At 34.4% G+C, this 22,239-nt stretch overlaps 1 protein-coding gene, 1 long non-coding RNA gene and 1 pseudogene across 3 annotated transcripts; 2 read left to right on the forward strand and 1 right to left on the reverse strand.

Moving 5' to 3' along the window:
• LOC110269000 lies at positions 1,936-3,041 on the reverse strand. 2 transcript variants are annotated; one of them, XR_002357877.1, is made up of 2 exons: positions 2,344-2,363; positions 1,936-2,234 (listed from the first exon to the last, which is right to left on the reverse strand). XR_002357877.1 is itself a non-coding variant. In XM_021116220.1 (2 exons), exons 1-2 carry the CDS (start codon positions 3,003-3,005, stop codon positions 2,103-2,105), a joined length of 546 nt encoding a protein of 181 aa, XP_020971879.1. In that variant the 5' UTR covers positions 3,006-3,041; the 3' UTR covers positions 1,936-2,102. The 2 variants fall into 2 exon arrangements, 1 of the variants encoding a protein (XP_020971879.1); XM_021116220.1 differs by lacking the exon at positions 2,344-2,363 and adding an exon at positions 2,592-3,041.
• Positions 7,659-7,901, forward strand: LOC110262461. The gene is made up of 2 exons (XR_002357908.1): positions 7,659-7,723; positions 7,817-7,901. It is a non-coding gene; the product is annotated as an uncharacterized LOC110262461 (long non-coding RNA).
• LOC107648561 lies at positions 8,017-22,236 on the forward strand (annotated as a pseudogene).

Consider the following 22,239-nt stretch of genomic DNA (forward strand, 5'->3'; position numbering starts at 1 on the left):
ATATAATATAAGACAAAATAGTATATAAGACACTTTCTCCGTAATGTCTTTTATTTTACCCATTGGATTCAAAACTTCAATTTGAAGCTCTCAAAGAATTTGAGATCTGATTCTTCAGCCACATATTCTAACATTGGTTGTCTTTACCATACCACATACTGAATATTGGAAACAAGATGGGTGAAAACTACGACTATGTTTCTAATGTCAATGCGAGGAAGCTTTGTTGGAACTGTAACACCCTCACTGTCAGAATGTCACGCTTCCGGCTGCAGCACTCTGATAGCAAGAATATTACGATGACTCTCATATATATAATAATAACCTATGAGCCTTTAACCCAAAACTGTATCGTTGTTCTTTAAGAAAAGTCAAAAAAAATACTTTTAAATAAAAGAAAGCACGCATATACATATACAAAACTTCTTACTCAAGTAACTTATACATATTATTTACACACAAATCATACAACTCCTATCCCTCTTACAAGACTATAATATTAACGGCGAGGAAAGAGTAAATAAACAATAACTAAACTATACATCCATATCGCATAAGCTAACTCAAAGATTCTTCATAAGCTTCTTCGTCTATTTCCTGAAAAAAAAAGCCTGTATGGGGTGAGAACATCGTCCTCAAAAGGGTTCTCAGTAGAGAGTTTTAAGAATTGCTATAAGAAGATACGTATAAAGAGAAGAATTGATTTCAAGGCAGTAACTATCGTTCGTCCTATGAATCCCTTTTAAAAAAAAAAAGAAACAATGGCAATTCATCAAAAACCTTTTCAAAGAAACAATAATTAATTTTTAGATAAATCCAAAAACCTCTCTTTTCTTATAAGAAAATCTTAATCAGAAACTAAACTCAGCATTCAGCCCATCACATAATCAATCAACACAATCATCACCTTATCACCAATAATCTCAAAAGTGCCACATCAAAACAAACAAGGAAAGCACAAGTATAGATAGCAGTTACATCAACTAATTCAAGTAGTAGTTAATAACAGTTTAACAATTAGGCAAACCAAATTAAGTTCAAACCCAAACAAAGCATACAAATGCAAATGATGTATGCTTTTTCTATGGCTGATGAGTCTCATCTGTCGATTATCAAGCCAACCCGACAAGTTCGGTTTGCTAAACCCTTGGACTGTCCCTTGACGCGCATCCCCATGAGTCTATGCATAGCTTTTTCTCATGTATATATCAAATCGCTCAATGGGGGTACAGTTCCTGAGAATTTATAAGTGCCTGGTCACCCTTACATCGTAGGGTCAACAGAGTATCGAGTCTCAACCTGGAACACATGGTGGCAAGCCACGGTACTTTACCCAAGGAAACTCGTATCTTAGATAATTTAAATTCATAAGCCATATAAATAATTTAGTTATAATTCATAAATATCCACATCATTCTCAATCACATCGCATTCATCATCATACATCAATCATACTTAATCATTATCTTTCATTATCACACCTCCCATTCCGTTCATCAATAGTTCCAATTCAATACATAATTCATTCTTTTCTAAATGAATCAAACTTAAAACATACTCATTTTCTTAATAACTCAAAATCAAACCATATAACCTTTGAATCTGAATCTTTTTAAATAATCATCTAAACAAAATCTCTAATTTTTATAAAATTTCGGCAACATCTCCTCTAAACTTGGACTCTGCCACCCTTTTTGGGTCCCATCCAGATATCCCTCAAACTCCTTTATATCATCTCTAATACCAAACCAATTTTAATATCTCAAACCATGTTCAATTTTTCAAAAATCATTTTTGATAAATTAACCCAAATCCAATGTATCAAATCCTTTTTAATAACTCAAACTCATTTCCATTATCAAAACATTTACAATTCTCAAGAAAATCAACTCAGCAACCACCAATTTATCAAAAATCAATCCATAACCTAAATTTTTCAATCTTCTCAAACAATCAATCAATCAACCACACAAATAACTACAATCGACCAAAAAAATTCAAACCTTTCCATAAGACTTACGAAATCACAAAAATATACATTTCGCATTAATATCGATTTATAACAATTCTCATAAATTAAAATGAGTTTAAGGAAAGCGCCCCTACCTCGATGTCGCAATCGTATTATTTAACGTAACAATTTTCTCTATCCCCAATTCGTGGCAACAGTAGTCATTCCAACACAACCGGAATGGCAGCGGCATCACCCACAACTCTAGTAGTAGCAACAGCAACTTTGGAAGGAAATTTAATAGAAGCTGAAGCAAATGCAAGGGCAAAATAGAACATGTCATCAAAGGAGCAATAATCAGAATATTGGTTGTAGAACAAAACCAATCTTACCAAAAGAAATATGGGAATGGAGCAGCAACTCTGGTACTCAGAAGAACACAAACCAGAGACCAGGGCATACATTCTAGTGGCAGCATTAACCGGGGTAATAGCGACGTTGATTCCAATGATACTCCAGTAACAGCGACATCAGTAATCCTCACAGCAGTAACCAAGGTTGCAACAAAATAGAGAGTTCAAATTCAATGGAATCGGAAATGGAAATGAATTCAACGGAATTGGAAATAGAGATAGCTTACAATGAAATAATAAAGCAGCAACAATAGGATTTTCGGGTAGCTCCATCGTTGGTTCCCAACAACTCCAACGGCAATACCCATGGCGGCAGAGACTCTGGCAATTGTGAAACCAGAAGCAGGGGCAGAAAAGAACAATATAGAGCAAGAGCAGCAGTAGCTTCTTCTGACAATAGCTCCTTCTCCGACGAGCTTCAATGGTGGCAGAACAGTGACCCTGATGGCGGCACAAGACTCACCAACGACCCTGGCAGCGGTGGAGATCCTTTCTTCCTCTTTTATGTGTGTGTTCTGCGATGATGACGGCTTGGGCAACAGGGGCGGTGTCAACCCAGCAGCAGCGATGGCATGGCGGTTCGGCGCTGATGGAAGCACGGCGGTGACGCAGCAGAGGCTCCCTCCTCCACTAGCTCTCATGCAGTTCACAGCGGCGTTTCACAGCCCAGCGACGGTGACTATAACGCGACGAGCAGCTTCTTCCTCGCGGTGACTGGCTCCCTTCGTGCTTGATGGCGTTTGGTGGCAATGAAGGCATGGCGGCGATGCTGTGCAGTGGCGGCGCGACGGCGGGCTGAACGTGGTTGGGTGTGGCACAACTAGCTGTGCATCTTCTTCCTCCTCTTCTCGCGGATCTCTCTCTCTGTTGTAGCTCCCTCATCCCCGGTGCCCTCTTCCTCTCAGATCTCCTTCTCCCTTACCAAAGCAGCGACGGCAGTGGCAGTGACACCCACCGTGCCGCCTTCCTCTCCTTCCCCCTTCTCCCTTTCCTGCGTCTCCCTTCCCCTCTCTTCCCTTTCTTTCTTCTTTCTTTTTCTGGTTTACTGAAGCTATTAGGTTGTTTTTAGGGAAGGGGTATGGCGGCTAGGGTTAGGGAAATTAGGGTTAGGGTTGTGTTTTGGGGATTTAGGATTTTAATTTGGGAATTAGGATTTTGTAATAAAATTTGGGGATTTTGGGTTAATTTGAAATCTAATTAAATCTCTAAAATTACTATAAAATATTATTTATTGTATCAAAATACTAATTAATTTGAAATCAAATACTATAATTTAAATTATAAGGTAATATAATTAATTTTCTTTATTTATAAAAATATTAGTATTAAATTCCGAAATCTCAATTACTTAAACCCAAGGCTTTGAAAACCGAACTGATCATCAAATCGTTCTCGTTACTGGTTCACTGGTTCATAGGTTCAACCGGTTCGACCGTGGTTGAACTAAAAAAAATCGTTTTATAATAAAATAATAAATAAAATATAAATAAATACATTAAAACATAATTATAGTTTAATATAAACTTTAAAATATCATCCAAAATAAACATTTGTTATGATCTCATTCAAATACAAACTTAAGTCAAATAACAAAAACAACCAACTAAACATAAAATGCCAACATCCAAGTTTGTCATCAATCATATTTATTCATATTCACAATTTTATCACATTCATTCATATTCATAATCCCTTGCCTTATTCAACAGCACAAAAATTGAATTCAGTTAACCATTTATCCACTTGAAATGAAAATGGCAAATAAAACACCTGCTCTGAGAACATCAGCAACAGCATCCTCTGCTGATTTTGCATACTTCTGATATTCATGTGGCCACTACATGTTACTATTTAATATTAGGAGGGGTACTAGTTATGCCCAATAGAATTATTTAGTCTTTTATGAATATAGATAAGAGACTTTTATCAATGTATTAAAGGAATTAATGAATTGATATTGAACTTGGTTCAATTTGGAGTTTCTCTCCCTAATTCATGGAAGGAGTTCTAACATTGGTGCTCTCGCTAAAAGGTTTCTTCCATTTTTCATGGGAAAAACAAATAACTCAACAATCTGAAAATACATTTCCAATATTCAATGGGAAATACGGTTATGGATGCACACCTGAGGAGCAGAGATTCATAGAGGTGGAAAGAGGTTTGAAAGGGAAAGCTCTAAGATGGTTTCAGTTATGGAAGGTGCTCAATCCATTTGCCAATTTGGAAACATTCGAAATTGCTGCTAAAAAATTGAGTGGGAAGAGATTAAAGCTAGAGTAAGGCAACAACGGCAACCAAATCTCAGCTATCAACAGAACAAGACTCGCAGCAGCATCAACAGAAATTCAAGAAAAAAGAGAGGCCGAAATCGATGCAAATTCAGATTCAACAAGCAATTTAGCAACAAATCCAACAACAGATCACAAATTCAATTTCACAAGATCAGTTCACAAATCAACAAAACTAGAATATGAAATTGACGAAGAAGAAGAATCAGATTTCAATTTTGAATTTCAACCACAACAACAATAAGAAGAATTAAACAGAAATTGCAAATCAAGCACGAATTCAAAATTCAAATCCAAAAATTCAATAAAAAATAACTATAAATCTAGAAAATCAAGTACGCTTAGAGACAATTGCAAAGAAAGTAGCAGATCGCAACAATAGTGGGAAAATCAGAACAACTTTCAAAGATTCAAGCAGAACCGCTTTTATCATGGAGTCTTCAGCAGCGGCTTTCAGCGGGGGTGACTTCTCCTCTCTCGCAGCTTCGGTCTCTCTCGCTTCCTTCCTCACATGACAGCGATGACGATGGCTTTGCGTAGCTCCAACAAACCCTAGCAGCGGCGGTGATGGATTGGCAGCGATGGAGGCACGGCGGCGACGCAGCAGAGGCTCCCTCCTCCACTGCGGTGGCTGTGATTTTCGAAGGCTGACTTCGTGACGGTTCGTGGCTGCGTGCGAATAGAGCTAGTTGACGTTAGCACAACGGAAGTTGTGACGGCGGCGGTGGCTCGATGAAAGTTGCGCCGGAAGCTCGAGGTGAGTCAGACTGGAGACGTGAGAGGTAAGAGTGGAGGCTGAGGCTCGAGAGGAGAGGAGTGGGTCTGTGCCTCTGTGGGTGACTAGGGTTCTCTTTTGGCCCTTTCAGCATGCAAAACGCAGCGTTTTGCCCATATTAAAAAACCGGCCGAATCACGGTTCGGTTTGACCGATCGGTTCCTGGCCGGTTCGGCAGTTTAACTCCGGTTTTCAAAACTGACGGTTTTACTATCTGTTCGAACCGTATTTAACAGTGGTTCCTGGTTCGACCGGCCGGTTCGAACTGGTTTTCAGAACATTGCTTAAACCAAGCCATATAAAATTCTTATTATTTTATATTTGCTAAACTTTATTATTTAAATAGAAAATAATTTGATAATTATAAAATCAAATAAAACCTTAAATTACTTTAAACTCAATTAATCAAAATTTGCTTTTATTATCTTTAATAAAATAATTTCTGAGGTTAAGATATGTAATGAATAAATAAATCAAAATTAGCTCTTAATAAGATTTTCTGAAATTTCTGGGTCTTACAGGAACTTTAAGGTATATGTGATTAGGATTTGGGAACATCAAACTAAGTTCAACGAGAAGGAGGTTAAAGCATAGAGATTATCCTTCAAGATAGTAAGGTAACTACATCCCAAACAAAATTGCTATTACTAATATGTTCGTTGCACCTAAATCAGTATAATACACAAGTATAGATATCTCTAATGAAATATATTTGTTGGTTTACTCTATTGAAAAATGCAGGGTGGAAGGGGTCATGCTTCAATACCCAAGTCTATAATTAAGAAATGGAGTGGTGCATTTCAGGTGTTTCAGATGTATATTATAACGAACTTTATAGTGGTGGACAAGAGGACCATAAAAAAGCCCACAACATATCACTGGATACTGAATTTTTCACACAGGACGGAGGTCAATCACATTATGAATCCTACCTTTCCTCTTCATGCATTTCTATTCAAGATTACATCGGAATTGCTCACAGCTGATAAGATCGACAACTCAGAGCTATTTGGTTAGTTTTTTTCACAGCGAGTTTAAAATCATCATTATAGAAACCAAGTTTACATAAAATCTATTTTTTTCCTTAGACATGATTGATGAGGTGGTTAGAAAGCATGATCCCAGAGAGTTGGTCACCAGGAAAGGAAAGCAGACCTAACGGTTGGTTGTAGTGTTGCAAGATCTGGAGTAAGTTTTCTTATAAGAGAAAAAACATGTAATTCATATAAAATAACTCACATTCATATACTACCTGCATTCTTTTGTATGGTACTGATGGCATTCTTCTATATGTGTTATTTTAAAATATAGAAAAAATAGGATTAATTGTACTTTATTTGGTGAAATGGTCAATAAGATACTACCACATCTGGAAGATGAAAGGCTGGAGCAACTTATTCGAGTTATATAATACTTTAAGAAAATTAGGTGAAACGTTATATACTTATAACCAGCATATAGTCTAATAAAATGATTCCATCCGGTATTTATGAGTATTTCTAATTTTATCAAGGGCAAATTGGACCAACTTTGGTCCAGAGTTGAAAGAAGTTGGATTTAGGGACAGGTTAGATGGTTTTATTTCACCTTTTTTTCTATTTTGTGGTAAAATTCGATTAAGCCAACGTCTAAAAGTTCTGTAAAAATTACTGAAATCTATATGGTGTAGATTGCTAAAGGGGGCACCATCCAATGCTTCAAGAATAAGTTAGATGTCATCCCAGAGTGGCTGGTCTGACATAGAAGAGATTACTAATGGGTCTGCATTAGTTAAAACCATTAATAAGGCCCTGAGTTCCAAAGAGGTAAATTAATAGTTTTTTCGTTAGGATATAATAGCTTCATTGTTTCATTATGGAACTAATATTGCTTAAATATATAAAGTATCTTTGATTATTAGATATATTAGGTAATTTAAATACTTTTTATTGTCAGTGTTGGTGTTCAATCAACAGATTTGATAAGCAAAGGAAATAAATTTCTAATTTGGAATAACCACACACAGCTTGATAAATATTGTCACTTATTTAAAGTTTTCCTTTCGGGTTCCACTTTTTTTGAAATTCACATCTATAGATAGGTTGATTATTTTGTATACAACAAATTGTATCTAATATTAGCTTGAATGGAAGGAGGGTCCTATTTGGGTTGTTGGAACTATTGTGGCCATAAATTGCAACAATAATGATTGGTATTACAAGGCCTGCAGAAGGTGTCTCAAGAAAGTTGAAACACCAGTCGATAATAGATACGAATTTGACAAATGTGGCCACACACATGGAATCACATCTATAAGGTTGTCGTAATGAAGATCTGAACTAGTGTTAATAGCTACTTCGATTTGTTATAAAGCATCCTAATTATGAATATTTTTCATGTTGATAAATAGATACAAGGTAGAGGTCATGGTTTTTGATGGAACAGGCAGCATTTCTCTCTTGCTATAGGATAGAGAGACAAGCCAATTATGTGGGTGGACGTGAGGATGAATACCCCATACCCTAGACAACATGATAGGCAGGAGGCTTTTCGTTTAAGATAAATGTGAAAGTTGCCAATATCAGTGGCTATGACCAAGTGTTCACCGTGATGAAGTTATGTGACGATGAAGAAGTTGTTGACAAAAACCTACCCAAGAATTACGATGGCAATTCACAAGTGAATGTGACGATATTAAAAGAATTAACATGTACATTCAGATTTTAAGCTAATGCCACATCAACTGTACCCCATAATACTTACGTAAAATTGTGTCAACACTGTTCATAGGAGAATGGGTGTAGTAACTCAGTTGATACATTTGGGAACATCACTAATCTTAATACTAACACTAACCCTGATCCTCAGTATACTATGGTAAGCAGTTCAAGCAATGGTAAATTGTTATTTTTAATTTAAAAAAATTAGGATTGATTATGCTATGTTCTTCTTTGTAGGATGCTAGAGAAGATTTCATATCCAATCTTAAGTGTAAAACCCCTATTAAAAGAGTTACAAATTGCTTGAGATCTAGCTCTAGCAGTGCAAACCAGAATGAAGATGATGGACAACTCTCAAGAAATAAGTTTAGCCGAAAGAATGACAAGAAGTAAAAATCGATAATGATAGATGGAGAAAATTAAGTTTTTAAATTTGTGTTCAAGCATTGGCTTAATATTTATGCTATTTTAGTGGTATTTTGTTTTATTCGTGAGTAAGACATCAATATACTTTGTTATTGGAGAAAGCATGTACTCTTATAACTATGAGTTTTTTCATTATTTGTGATGTTATTTTTATACCAATTTTATTAAGCTTATGATATATGGCAGTCAACACATATTATGGTCTAATTCACATATCACACATGTAACCTGATTATAACCAAGTTAACAGATTTTATAACATAAATCATTCAAAATACAAATCGTATTCAGTGTCTTACTAATACTCAGAGGTTATATTATAGAGAAAAGAACTGAATTAAAATAAAACGACTATGGATTACAAACCTAATTTAATGTGTTAGTAAAACTCAATTTATCGCTTCAATAAAAAGAAGAATTCAGATATGACTTTTTCCAATAATTTAAAAGGGAGTGTTAACCAACAAAGAGGGACTATGATACTTAGTGGTGAGAATCAATTTTTACTCAAGACCAAAAATATGTTCAAATTAAAAAAAATGGTTTAGTAATTTGGAAAATAGTGAATAGAGACCTTGGTGTTAGAATCCAAAGGAACTCAATATATAAATTTAAACCCATATCCTAATGCATATATAAAAATCGATATAAAAGTTTTCATAAAGTATGACTAGGCAAGATTAAAAACCCATTACTTATATCAATCTTTTTATATAAGATTTACATCTTTACCTTTCATAGTCAAATAGATTAATGCATTGACAAATTTAGCTTATTGATGGATGTGGTGTCAGTTAAAAAAAATACAAATCTATTAATATAGAGCTAAAATTAAATATATAAATAGAATAACTTTGGAATATGGATTCACTGTTAACCATTTTGAAAATCTTATCAGCTGATCTTTGGCACATATCTTATAGAAGGATAAATCATTCATGAAATGTCTATTTAAGAAAATTTACTTACTAAAGCAAAAATAAAAAGTAAAGATACAAATCGTCGGTTAATTTTTATGGAAGTTTACCAAATGTACATTTCTATCTAATAAAAAATGAATACATTAGCCAATAGTCAAAGCTTTTGTATACATGCAGTACCCAATGCATAGATGAACATTTTATAGTAAAGATTGAGAATGTTAACATCCACAAGATTATTTATAGGAAAATCAATCCAACACAATTTAGTTAATCTCTTACAAAAATTACTCAAAAGTTACTTTTGTAATACCTTACACATGCGTTAAGATTAAGTAATTTTTTTCTTTTTATCCTAAATACTATTGCTATATCAGTATTTTATACCAACGTAGAAATATTAATTTAAAAAAAAAACTTTTTTCAGTCAACGGTTTGTTTTATTTTAATCTAATCGAACTGAGTAGGATAACGACAACTGACCGGATATTTATTTCAATTCATCTGCATGTTGATTGACTAAGATATCTTATACTTGAATTAATAATAAGTTAAAAGGTTGACCATAATAAAAAAATAAAATAAAGAAAAACTATATATAAACCCTCAATCCTAAACATAAATATAAATATCAATTCTATATTAGCATCATATATATATATTAATCTAAAAATTGAACATATTAATTTTATTGTAGGCTGTCAAAATGATGCTTTAAATTTCAAATAATTTTCACCTAAACATAACATTCATTTAAACACAATTTAAACTTTTTTATTAAAACACACCTAAAATGATTAGTAAATAAAAGGAAATCATAGTTTATAAGAATATGAGTGTCTTACTCATATATACGTACTAGGTACCTTTCTATGTATTATAGTCTCATCAAAACCTCCTAACATCAAAGATTTTTTAAATATCTTATATAAAACTATAAAATTTACTTAAAATATTTAATAACAACAGGAGTAAGACATAAATTCTTTTAAATATTGGCCCAACTTTCTTGGTAAGCTAATTAAAAGTCATCAGTACCATAGACAATTTTAGTAATGTCACCAGTATTGAAGTGCATTAAATTTATATCATGATATATATAGCTTGTGAATTGATGTCTTTGGATATAAATTCACAATTAAATTATGAATATTTAAACAGAGTAATTGTTACATGGTCCATTGTATATGTTTATTCCTGTTTTAACTTACCTATTATGATCGATATTACGAGTACAAAATTCATTAATTAGATTTATTTTCATAGAATAAAATAACATCTATAATAATAAAATTAAAAAGCATATTCATGTTCATAAATACTATCAAAATAATAATCTATAGTAGCCTCCAAGCTAAAAAGGTATATCCGATCAATTAAAATATATCTTTAAAATTATTTAAAGTTTATTTTTGAGAATATGATTTGGTTTATTTAAGAAAAACTTCCTCAATCTTGGCTAAAATATGTTACACTTGATTTTGTGGATTTGTAACTTCCTTCTTTTAATCTATTCTCTCGATTTAATACCAAGAAGATTTATATCTTCACTATTTCCACATCTTTTCAATGATGCACCTGAATAGACAAAACTAGCAAAAATAGTTACCTCAAGTCCTCATTTCTAAAGAGATATCTTCCGCCAATTAATTATTTGAATAGTATACAATATATATATAAAAGCAAATGTTAAATTTAACAATCCGTCATTATAAATAATCAGTGACAATTATCACTAACGATAAAGAAAAGAAAGCCTGTTATTATTTAAAAAACTTATCTCAACCTTTTATTCTTTGCCTTCCAAAAATGAGTGACATAGCACTTAGAAAATTTGATCTTTCACACCTTGGCGATGATCTCCTATGGATGATCTTTGCCAAGGCTGGCCCCAAATCAGTTGGAAGGCTCAAAACAACCAACAAGGTGTGGAATTTTAAACTCACATCATCAATGTTTGTGAAATAGAATTTCTTAGAGAGCCAACATAAAAATAAGAGTGTCATTGTTGGTGTTAGATACCCCTCTTTAGATGATTTCTGTCAATGATTTGTGCGAGCTGTGGCAGATAGCGGGAATCAAATTCAACTCAATATTCCTGTGGACATCAACAACTTTGGATTCTATACATCTATAGGCTCTGACCATGGAATCCTTTGCATAAAAGGTTGTCGCAGGGAGACATTGATTCTTCCCTTTTTATTTTAAATCTCCTAACGAGAAAGTCCAGATATACAATAGATATGGCAAGGAAACACTAATGTTATGCGGTGTCTCTTTATGCATTCGGGTTCTTACATGATTTTTTTGAGTATCGGGTACTCCATGTGTTCAAAAAAAAAATATATGTTCTGGACTCTGTACAACTCCTTTGATGCTGACTAAAAACACTTGGGAAGCTATTGATATGCTATTATAATAAACCAAATAATATTTTATAAATAATTTAAATTGTTTTTAAAAAATATATTTAAAAAATACTTATGGTTTGATAAAGTTAGAGTCAATTTTTCATTTCATTCTTAGTAATATATGTTGCATTTTTTGTTTGTTGGTTTAGTTGAGATTTTACCCCTTGTCATTTGTCATTTTGATATTTTAGAGGGGTAGGACTTATATTTGAGAAAGATTGAATGAGTTTACGTATCTAATATTATGTGGATATAATTGTGTGATTAAGTGATTTAAAGTAAAGACTTTTCGTTTTCATAATTAAAAACTCGGTTTATATTCGCGAAGGCTCAACATTAAATAAATATAGTAATGTAATTAAAGGAGTAGAAGTAGGTAACGCCGAGACTTTTAGTGCGATTATGAGGTACTAAAAGTTAGGGTGTTACATATCAGGAACGACCTGCTCTATCATATTGTAACACCGTACCACACAGAGCCTTACTCTTAAGTCGTAAAGTAAATGTGGCGAGGTATTACGACCTCTAAAAGAAAAAGACGTATATAACTATAATTGGAAGGAATTCTAACTAGGAGCCTTGAAGAAAAAGCTAAACAAAATCAAAACACCGAAAATTGCGTCACACTCGCAAGGAGACACGTAAATAAATAAACAAGAGAAAAAGAAGGCTAAAAACATATATATACAGATCAGAGTTCCAAAAATACAGATATTGAGCTCCAGACTCGACCTGTGAAGCTAAGGCTAGTCAGAGTATGTAAATACATATATAAAAATATACAACCCAAAATGTGCCTCAAATCACAAACTAAACACCTATTTCTCCATATTAACCTCTAAGAGGGATAAAATGTAAAATATACAAGGCAGAGAAAATATATATACATATATTTACATAGCCAAAACATATAATATAACAGCCCAAAAGTGAGGTCTTCGCTTGGACAAAGAATCTCCAGACGCTCAACGAGATACCTCTCGACCTGCATCTGAAAAACAGCAGAATGTGTATGGAATGAGAACTGGGGATTCTTAGCATCATAAAGGTGCCCACATAGTTAATATATAAGGCCCCGGAAAAGCTAGAGGCATTTCTAGAACTCCGACACTCAGAATCAAACTTAAAATTCTAAATCAGAAATCTCGATAATCTATCTAAGAGATTCTAGTTCTAATCTAACTCTTCTCTTTCTGTTTCCTCCAAACCGCCAAACCATCGGGTGGAACAACCCTCATCATGCCTCTACCATATGAGGGGTCTCTTAGATACAAACACATCGATGTGTGAGCATCTTCCCCTTATTTTCTATTTATTTTAAGTTAGAATTTAATGAGTTTTAATCCTATTTTAGTGTTTGAAACCTCTTTAGATGCAACTTTGAGTTATTGCTTTGGTGTTTTAATTATTTCAGGTGAAGTTCGGATCAATTTGGCAGAGTTTGTGTGCAAGAAGAGAGAAAGAATTCGAATCTGCCAAGCTAGCGCTAAATGCGAACCTGGGCGTTTAGCGCCAGCAACTCAGCAGCGCTAGGGAGCTTCCTACCTACTAGGGTGCTAAACGCCATGGCATTTAGCGCCAGCAAGCCAGAGATGAATGGAAGCTTTCTGCCCACAAGGGCGTGAAACACTGCAACTAGCTTTTAGCGCCAACAATCCGGATCACATTCTCACTAATGAAGCATCTTTAGTTGGATTTAGCTTTTAATTACTTATTTTATTTTATTTTAGTTATTTTTAATTACAAACAAAATCTTTTAGGTTTAGAATTTATTATTTTATTTTAGTTTCAAATCAAATTAGGTTAGATATAAAAGGAAAAAGATTTAACCGTCAAGGAATCTTCTCACTTCGGACTTTCACATTTTTCCGAACCCTAGTTTTTTCTCTGAGTCATGAGCTGCTAAACTTCCTTAGTTAAGGTTAGAAGCTCTGTTTATTTCTATGGATTAAGACAATTATTGTTCTATTTTAATTAATGTATTGATTAAGTTTCAAGGATTACTTTCGTTCTTTATCTTATGAATCTGGGTAGATCGAAAGAATAACCCTTATTCTATATGCGTTCTTGTGATTCTCAAAAGAGTTATCTCACTTGAACACCAGCTTGAAAGTAAATTCCTTCTAAATTGCTAATTACCTGGAATTAACGGGATACGTGACATATAATCCTCTTATATCTGGGTAATTAGGGGTTTTGTGGCCAATAAACTAGAATTGATCCTAACCCTCTAATCGAAATTAAGCGACCAAGACATTGGCAGTCAACTAAGTTAGAGGAGACTAAATCACTAAGGAATTAGGATTTAGTTACTCACAATTTGCCATGAAATAAATCTTGCATGATTAATGTAGTTGGTAAGAAAACTTAATCTGGAAGAATAAACAACTCCGAAGCCTTAACTATTCTCTCATATATATTTCACACCAATTCCACTATTTGCGTTTTCTAATCTCTGAATTATTGTTTAATGCTTTTGAACCCCAAAACATCACTTTCTGCTTGCCTCACTAAGTGAGTCATTCAACTATTGTTGCTCAGTCTATCAATCCTCGTGGGATTGACCCTCACTCACCTGAGGTATTACTTGGTACGAGCCAGTGCACTTGCCGGTTAGTTGTGGATTGTAAAATTCCGCACCACACATACAATACAATAAAGAAAAACACAATTATAGATAGCAAGTACATCAGATAGGACAAGTAGTAATTAATTACAGTTAAATAATTAGGCAAGCCAAAACAAAACATACTCAAACAAAACAGACAAGTGCATATGATGCATGTCTGCCCTATGGCCGATGATATCATCTGTCAGTTATATAGCCAAATCTGATACTTCGCTAACTTTGGACAGAAACACCCCATCCCAGAGCAAGTGGGTATGAGCCACAACCTCCTTCCTACAACCTGCTTAACCCAGAGCAAGTAAAATAAACCACTACTGCTGCTACTATCCACGCGAGTGTTTAGGAACTCAACCCAGAGCAAGTGGAATAAACCACTATTACTCCCTTACTGCCCAGGCGTCACAATCACTGACCCAAAGCAAGTGGATGGACCACAACCCTTGCTACTACCTAGGTACCTCAATTACTAACCCGAAGCAAGTCGGACGAATCGCAACCCTTGCTACTGCCCAGGTACCTCAATTCCAAATTCATTCTCAATATCATTTCAATTCATTTAAATTCATAATTAAATTCAGCTCTCATCATTCTTCATTCTCATAGCCAGCCTCATCCTCAATCATATCTTATTCAACTTCATCACTGATCCGGAGCAAGTGGGATGAACCACAACCCTTGCTACTATCCAGGTATCTCGTTTCCAAATTCATTCTCTTTACAAACCTCCTTCCACTTCAAATTAACTTCCTCAAGAATATCACTCTTCTTCCATAATCTAAAAACTAGCCTTCGGGTCTTAGATAGAAGGTATCAAGGTTCGGAAAGCTAGAGGAATGGTTTAAAACTAAGAAAATACAATTTCTACAAAACAGGGTGTCATGTGTACGCATGCCTCATGCATAGGCATGAATGCAAAAACTCGCATACTCGTATATGCATGCACCGTCCGTGTACGCCAGAGTTCTGGGCAGAGCCAATCCTCACATATGCATGGCGTCTTCCGCGTACGCATACATCAAAATTTTCTGAAAAGCTGTTAAGTTGCAGAAATCAGTTTTACACACCCAACTTCGAATGTGCATAACTTTTTTTTGTTAAAAATTGTTTTTAATTCTTTCTTCAAACGTTACGAACTTCATGGACCCAATTTTCATTCAAAATAAATTTTACCAAATTTGAGAGTCTGGAAGCCATGTTATGGCCCGCCGAAGTTGGTCAAAAATCAATTTTTCCATAAACACAAAACCTCTACTTTTACCAAAGTTTTCCATTCAAAATCCATAATTACACAACCCAAAACAGCATCACATGTCCCTAACCATATACACACACTTGTCATTCATGCCACAACATGCCAACCTACTAATTCATCCAACCATTCAACAAATTTTCCATCAATAATCACTTTTATCCTTGTTTCTCTACATTATTCACATTCTACACATCAAACATCACCAAAACTCAAAAACTATCATCAATCATCATCACAACTCAATAATCACCAATCCAAATACAGACCACACCAAACTCAGTTCACCTTACTTATTCGGACCTACCGGTTATAGCCTCCAGTCCAAATCTCACAAATACTCATCAATCACATATCACATCATCAACCATCATCATCAAACTCAATTATACAACACGTATATACACATTTAACAACTTCATAATCATTCCGGCACATACCCTCTTTAACTCAAAACTTTCAAGCCTATCTCAAGGGCAACTAGCCTAAGTTTTCACGCAACATTATATATTAATTACAAGAAACCAAAATCATACCTTGGCCGATTCCTTCCTAAGCCTAGAACACCTCAAAATTCTTTTTCACAAGCTTTTCCAAGCCTCAAACAAGTAACCAAAGTCCAGCCACCACTTTAGCTCATATACCAAGCATTCCAATCATCAATTCTAGTCCAAACATCATCAATTCAAGCTAGCTATCATACAATTATCATAAATCAATACTAGGGTCAACATTATCAATTCACAAGGGATTAGTGGTTCTTTACCTTATCCACTGATTACATGGACAAAACCCAATACTAGATCGTACTAGAGCATCCCTAAACCATCAAAATTATAAAATCTCTCAATATTCAAAGCCAAATTTGCAGAATTGAAGGGATGTGAAAAATGGGCAGAAAATTCAAAATCTCTTACCACTTTATTTAAATGAATTTGAAAAAAATTTTGAGACAAATGCGTGACCACAAATGGCTCGTCAATCAGAGCTCCGGATTGAAAGTTATGTGAAAATGAAATTTGGGTGATTTGGGGGTTAGGTTTCTTGGCTCTTCTCCCTCAAACTCAGCGTAGAGGGAGAACTGGTTGAGTTCTCTTTATATATGTTGGCCCTTAGGCCCAAACAGGCCCAGTTTAATTGGTTTCGCCCGTTAGTCTAACTTTGGGCCAAAATCTTTAAAATTAGTGTTTTAATTCGTATTATAAATATTTTTTCTTCTTTAAATTATAAATACTAAATCTCTTTGCCTTCTTCACTCAAAATAAATTGTCTCACTTATAGTGGCAAACAGACTTAAACCGATACTGCCAGTTAAATTACCGATACGCGTCTTTACACATTTTCTAAAATAAATTACATTTTCTCGCTCTAAAAGATCCTTTGAGTCCAAATATCACCATTAAATTTCCAAATTATGAAATCTAAATCTTCCAATCCATTTAGCACTTATTTAATTAATTACTTATTTAATTACCACTTAACCGGGTTTTACATAACTTCTTTAGAAGGTGTTAAAACCAATAACCAAGTGTTTCGCGTTTTTGGACATCTTAGACTTACTATTGGTATCCGTCAGAAGAGAAAAATATGATGGGCCTAGGAAGCCCAATATGAAGTAGAGATTAATCTATGAAAAATATATACCAAACCCGGTTAATAAGTCTCTTCTAATTCTATTAACGAAAAATTATATTTTCACTATTTATTCAATTCTATTAACGAATATATTTTTTAGCATTAGCTAAAAATTGTGTTATTATGACAAATTAATAATATGCGCATTGATATCCACACTACAAAAAGCATTCAATTTACTAAACCTTTAACTACTTGCAGATTTATTCTTACTGTTACAATTATCAAACAATTATTATCAATAAAATTGAAACTGTAGACATAGCTTGCACAAAAGAAAAATATAGTATAATATTGTTAGCCTGCCAAAAAAATGACACAATGCTGTATTTGGAACAAACAGACCAACCAATAAAATTTAAACAAAATCATTTAACTAGAGGGGCAAATAAACTATATAGAGGCTTCAAAATAGAGTATAGTAAGACACACATAGATATGAGTGAAACATACTTGGATACACAGTCAGCAAGTAAAGCTAGAAAGAAATGGATGGAACAAATGCTCCTTTATCTAGATGTAAAAAAAAGACCAGCTAAAGGTTAATAAGTCTCTTCTAGGGGTGTGCATGGGTCGGGTGAAACCAGATTTGATGTGATCCAGACCCGACCCGAAATATATACCGGGCCTATTTATTAGACCCGAACCCGATCATAGACCCGATGAAATCTATACACTTTCAGGCCACGATTATACCGGGTTAACATTACATTACCTTGATACCTTCTTATAAGCTAGCATGTGAAAATATCCAAATTTTCAAGACTCCAACCATTATTTGACATGGTAAAATTCACTTAGAAAAATATAACAAAAACCAACTCTTCTCTAAAATTAAAGCATAACCATAATCAATACTAATATTGTCTAATAACACCAAATATTTAAATCAATACAAATATCACAATATTATGCATTAGTCTAAAATCTTATGCATTTTAAACATAAAATATTAACTTATAGTCTTATAATAACTAATAACACAAAATATTAATTGTGTATGATGACCGGGCTACCGGGCCGAGTTCGGTTGACCCGAGGCATGGCCTGGACCCGATCCGAAATAATGACCGGGTCTATTTTTGAGACCCTTACCCGGCCCTAGACACTACTACATTATAGACATTTGGTAACATTTATCCGTTAACATTTTAATAAATGTTAGTAATGATCATAAAATTAAATTTTAGGTAACATTCATATTCAAACATTAGTAAATACCATTAAATTTTTAAAAAACTTACAAAAACCGTTACCTATTCTCAGATAGCTCTCAAAATCGAAACCTTTATGCCATGAAATCCCCTCGCAAAAACCGCTCGCAATCGTTCTCACTCTCACTCTCACTCTCATGTTGTGAAACCACCTCTTGCTCTTCCTCAGTCATCTCTTGTTCCGCCTCTCCAATCCCTCGCTCCGCCTCACCGATCTCACAATTCGTAAATCGAAACCACAATCGCGTGATTCCTCGTCTTCGCCACCATCGCAGGCTCTCACCGAAATCTGGAACGACCTAGAGGAGATCAGCGGTAGCTTCAAGAACTCTCTATCGCTTCTCTCGTCCAACAAAGCCGTCACGGGGATCTCCAAACTCGCCTCTCAGCTGTTGCAGCTGGATCCCGACCACAAACGGCAAGGTGACGTCGACAGCGATGACGACGCAGTGCCTGGTACGACAGAGGAGGTTTTTTGTTTCGTCAAGGAAATTTCCACGCGACCTAATTGTTGGACTGAATTCCCCTGCCATTCCATCACGGTAATACTTCAAACTTCCCTTCCTTGCTAAGATCATGATTCTCTATCTCTCTTTCTGATTATAAATTGTAATTGGTTGATTGATTAATTGTTCGCTTATCCTATTAATTGATGTTTTAATCTGTTGCAGAAGATACATATTAGTTTCACGTAGTTCGAAGTTTCACAATTAAATGAGTCCTGAATCCTGATCAAGTTGAATTGAGCAGAGAGAAATCGCTTCATATCACTCATTTTGTGATATATCTTGGACTATATATTTTGCACCTTTATGTTTCTTATGTGGTAAGCGCATATAACCTAGTTTACCTTCATGCTGTTGCTACTCCTTCATGACAAAATTTGCTGTTCTTTGTACTGAAACCGAATATTAAAGCTCCACTGTTGTATATTGTTGTAATATTTGTAATCAACTAACCTTAGAATTATGATTGGAGGAACTCTAGGAGTAATTGCTGCGATACATATTGCAATGACGTTATTCCATGTTGTGAAACTAGTTGACCCCTTGTCAATATAGAGTCTAAAGTGGTCACCTAATCAATTTCATTCTAGCATATCTTCAATCTCTTTTCAATATGAGCTCATGCTTAATTTACAACTAGGAATAAGGTACATCAATTAGATTATTTGTATGACTTTTGAACTATTTGGTTACTTTATTTTAACTCTTGCCTGGTTTTCTTTGGGTTATTTCATAGGCACTCTGTTGCAAGACCTGCTCCTTTAGCATCACTTTGTTTTAACTCCTTAAGTTGAACTATTTAAGGAGAAAGTGTGGACAAGATTTCCACCTGAAGGATCCAAGTACACGCCACCGTATCCATCAGCCGAATTTAAGTGGAAGGATTACTGTCCAGTAGTTTTTAGGTCAGCTCTCTTAATTTGTTGTTGCCACAAAGTTATTTATCCACATTGCACAGTTCTTCAACAAAAGTGTAATTTTGGAATGAAGAAGACTCTTGATTTATACTAACTTGTGCATCTCACTCTAATCTCAGGGCTCTTAGAAAGCTATTCAAGGTGGATCCAGCTGATTACATGTTATCCATATGCGGAAATGAAGCTCTTCGTGAACTTTGCTCCCCCGGACAAAGTGGAAGCTTCTTTTACTTGATGAATGACGATCGCTACATGATTAAGATAATGAAGAAAGCTGAAGTAAAAGTGAGTTCAATCTTGTCACAGTACACTTGCAATTAATTTCTTATAAAACATGCCAGGAAAGCATGATGTTATTTGATATTGTTATGCCGGATTTCTTTGCAGACTCTCTTGAGAATGCTTCCTGCCTACTACATTCATTTTCGAACCTATCAAAATGCAATGGTGACAAAGGATTATGGTTTGCATTGTGTCAAATTAACTGCACATATCCAAAGGAATGTACATTTCCTATAGTGAGTGTCAGCATAACAGAAACTTCTCCAAAAAATGAGGCCTCATTCTTTATTTCTTTCACTTATTAAGTTGATCAAAGCTTCAGAGTGGTTGATATAACTAGTGCACATTCTAATAGGACAACAGAACTCTCTAGTTTAACAGAACTATGAAATATGAGGTATAATCTTTAGAAATTGAACATAATAATACCATGTTTGATTTTCCAGGTTCGATTTATCATAATGGGAAACCTTTTCCGTTCTAAATATAACACACATAGATGCTATGATCTTAAGGGATCTTTTCTTGGTCAGACAACCGATAAGCCTGAGACTGAGCTCAGTGAAACAACTATCCTTAAGGATCTTGATCTAAACTTTATATTCCGGCTGCAACCGTCTCGATTTGAAGAATTCTGTAGGTGATTAATAATTTCAGCACTCAATTTATCATTTTGCCTTGGAAAGCTAGCCTGTTAAGTGGAACAATAGCAAACTCGAAATTCATCTTACAGTTTTAATTTGTTTCTTCACTGTAAGCTGATCATATCTACATATACTTGTTATCCAGTCAAATTGACAGAGACTGTGAGCTTCTAGAATAGGAGGGAACTATGGACTATAGTTTGTTAGTAGGTATTCATTTCAGACATATATCACCAGATGGGGAACTTGTTCCTTGTGAATCTGAGAATCTTATTGGTAAATTTCTTATTTCAACACTATCTCTATTTCAAAATAACTGTCAATTTGGATTAAGTGATAAAATAAAAAATTGTGTTTAATGTTTCTTGTGTTTGTGTTCTTTAAAAATCTTGTTTACTTCAGGAAAAGCCAAAAAGTCAAGGTTTCTATTATTATATCAACATTCTTATACCACATTTTTCTTTTTAATTAATCACTTAATCAATTAACTTGTTACTCAAATTGTTGTTGTTACATGTTAGGGGCAGTGGCAAATCCAATCATCATCAACATTGTCATCACTTGCAAGTAGTTCACAAGGTGCTAAATTGGCAAATGATTGCAGTGACCATAACACGTTCTTTGTGAAAGTGTACATGGAAGGCATTCCAATTAGCAGAAAACTCAACTCTTTAGTTCATGATGGCTACCATGAATTGGTTAAAGCTCTTGAATAAATGTTTGACACTACCATACTCTGTAATAAACTCTATCCCTATGTCTCTATCTCATTTTTTTATTAACCTTCTTTTCCTAATTAAAACAACAATGCTATAATGTTTTATTTTGTTTGTTTTGAATAGGGGGAACTGAGTTAGATAAAGTGCAAGCAGAGAGGTGCCATGTGCTAACTTATGAGGATGGAGAAGGGGACTTGATTATGGTTGGAGATGTGCCTTGGGAGTAAGTTAACATTATATTAGGGCTCTCTCAATTACCTTTTTCAGTAATAATAGGATTTAGGTATGAGTGTTTTAAGGGTATTACATGAAATAAGTAAAAATGTGTTGTTCTTTTAAGTGTATTTAATAAATAAAAAATTAAAATATTTCAAAATAACTGTCAAGTTTAGTTAGAAGCAAATTGCGAATGTGCCTTAGAGATGTTTGCAATTGGTATGTCAACGTATGCTATTTGTGTTGGATTCACTTGGCAAAGTCATATATTAAGTTAAATTCATGCGATTTTTGCCTTAATATTGTTTTTTTATCACTTGTAGGATATTGTATGACAAATGATTT

Source organism: Arachis ipaensis, chromosome B01 (genome assembly GCF_000816755.2).
Source record: "Arachis ipaensis cultivar K30076 chromosome B01, Araip1.1, whole genome shotgun sequence".
In the NCBI taxonomy this organism is placed as follows: Eukaryota; Viridiplantae; Streptophyta; class Magnoliopsida; order Fabales; family Fabaceae; genus Arachis; species Arachis ipaensis.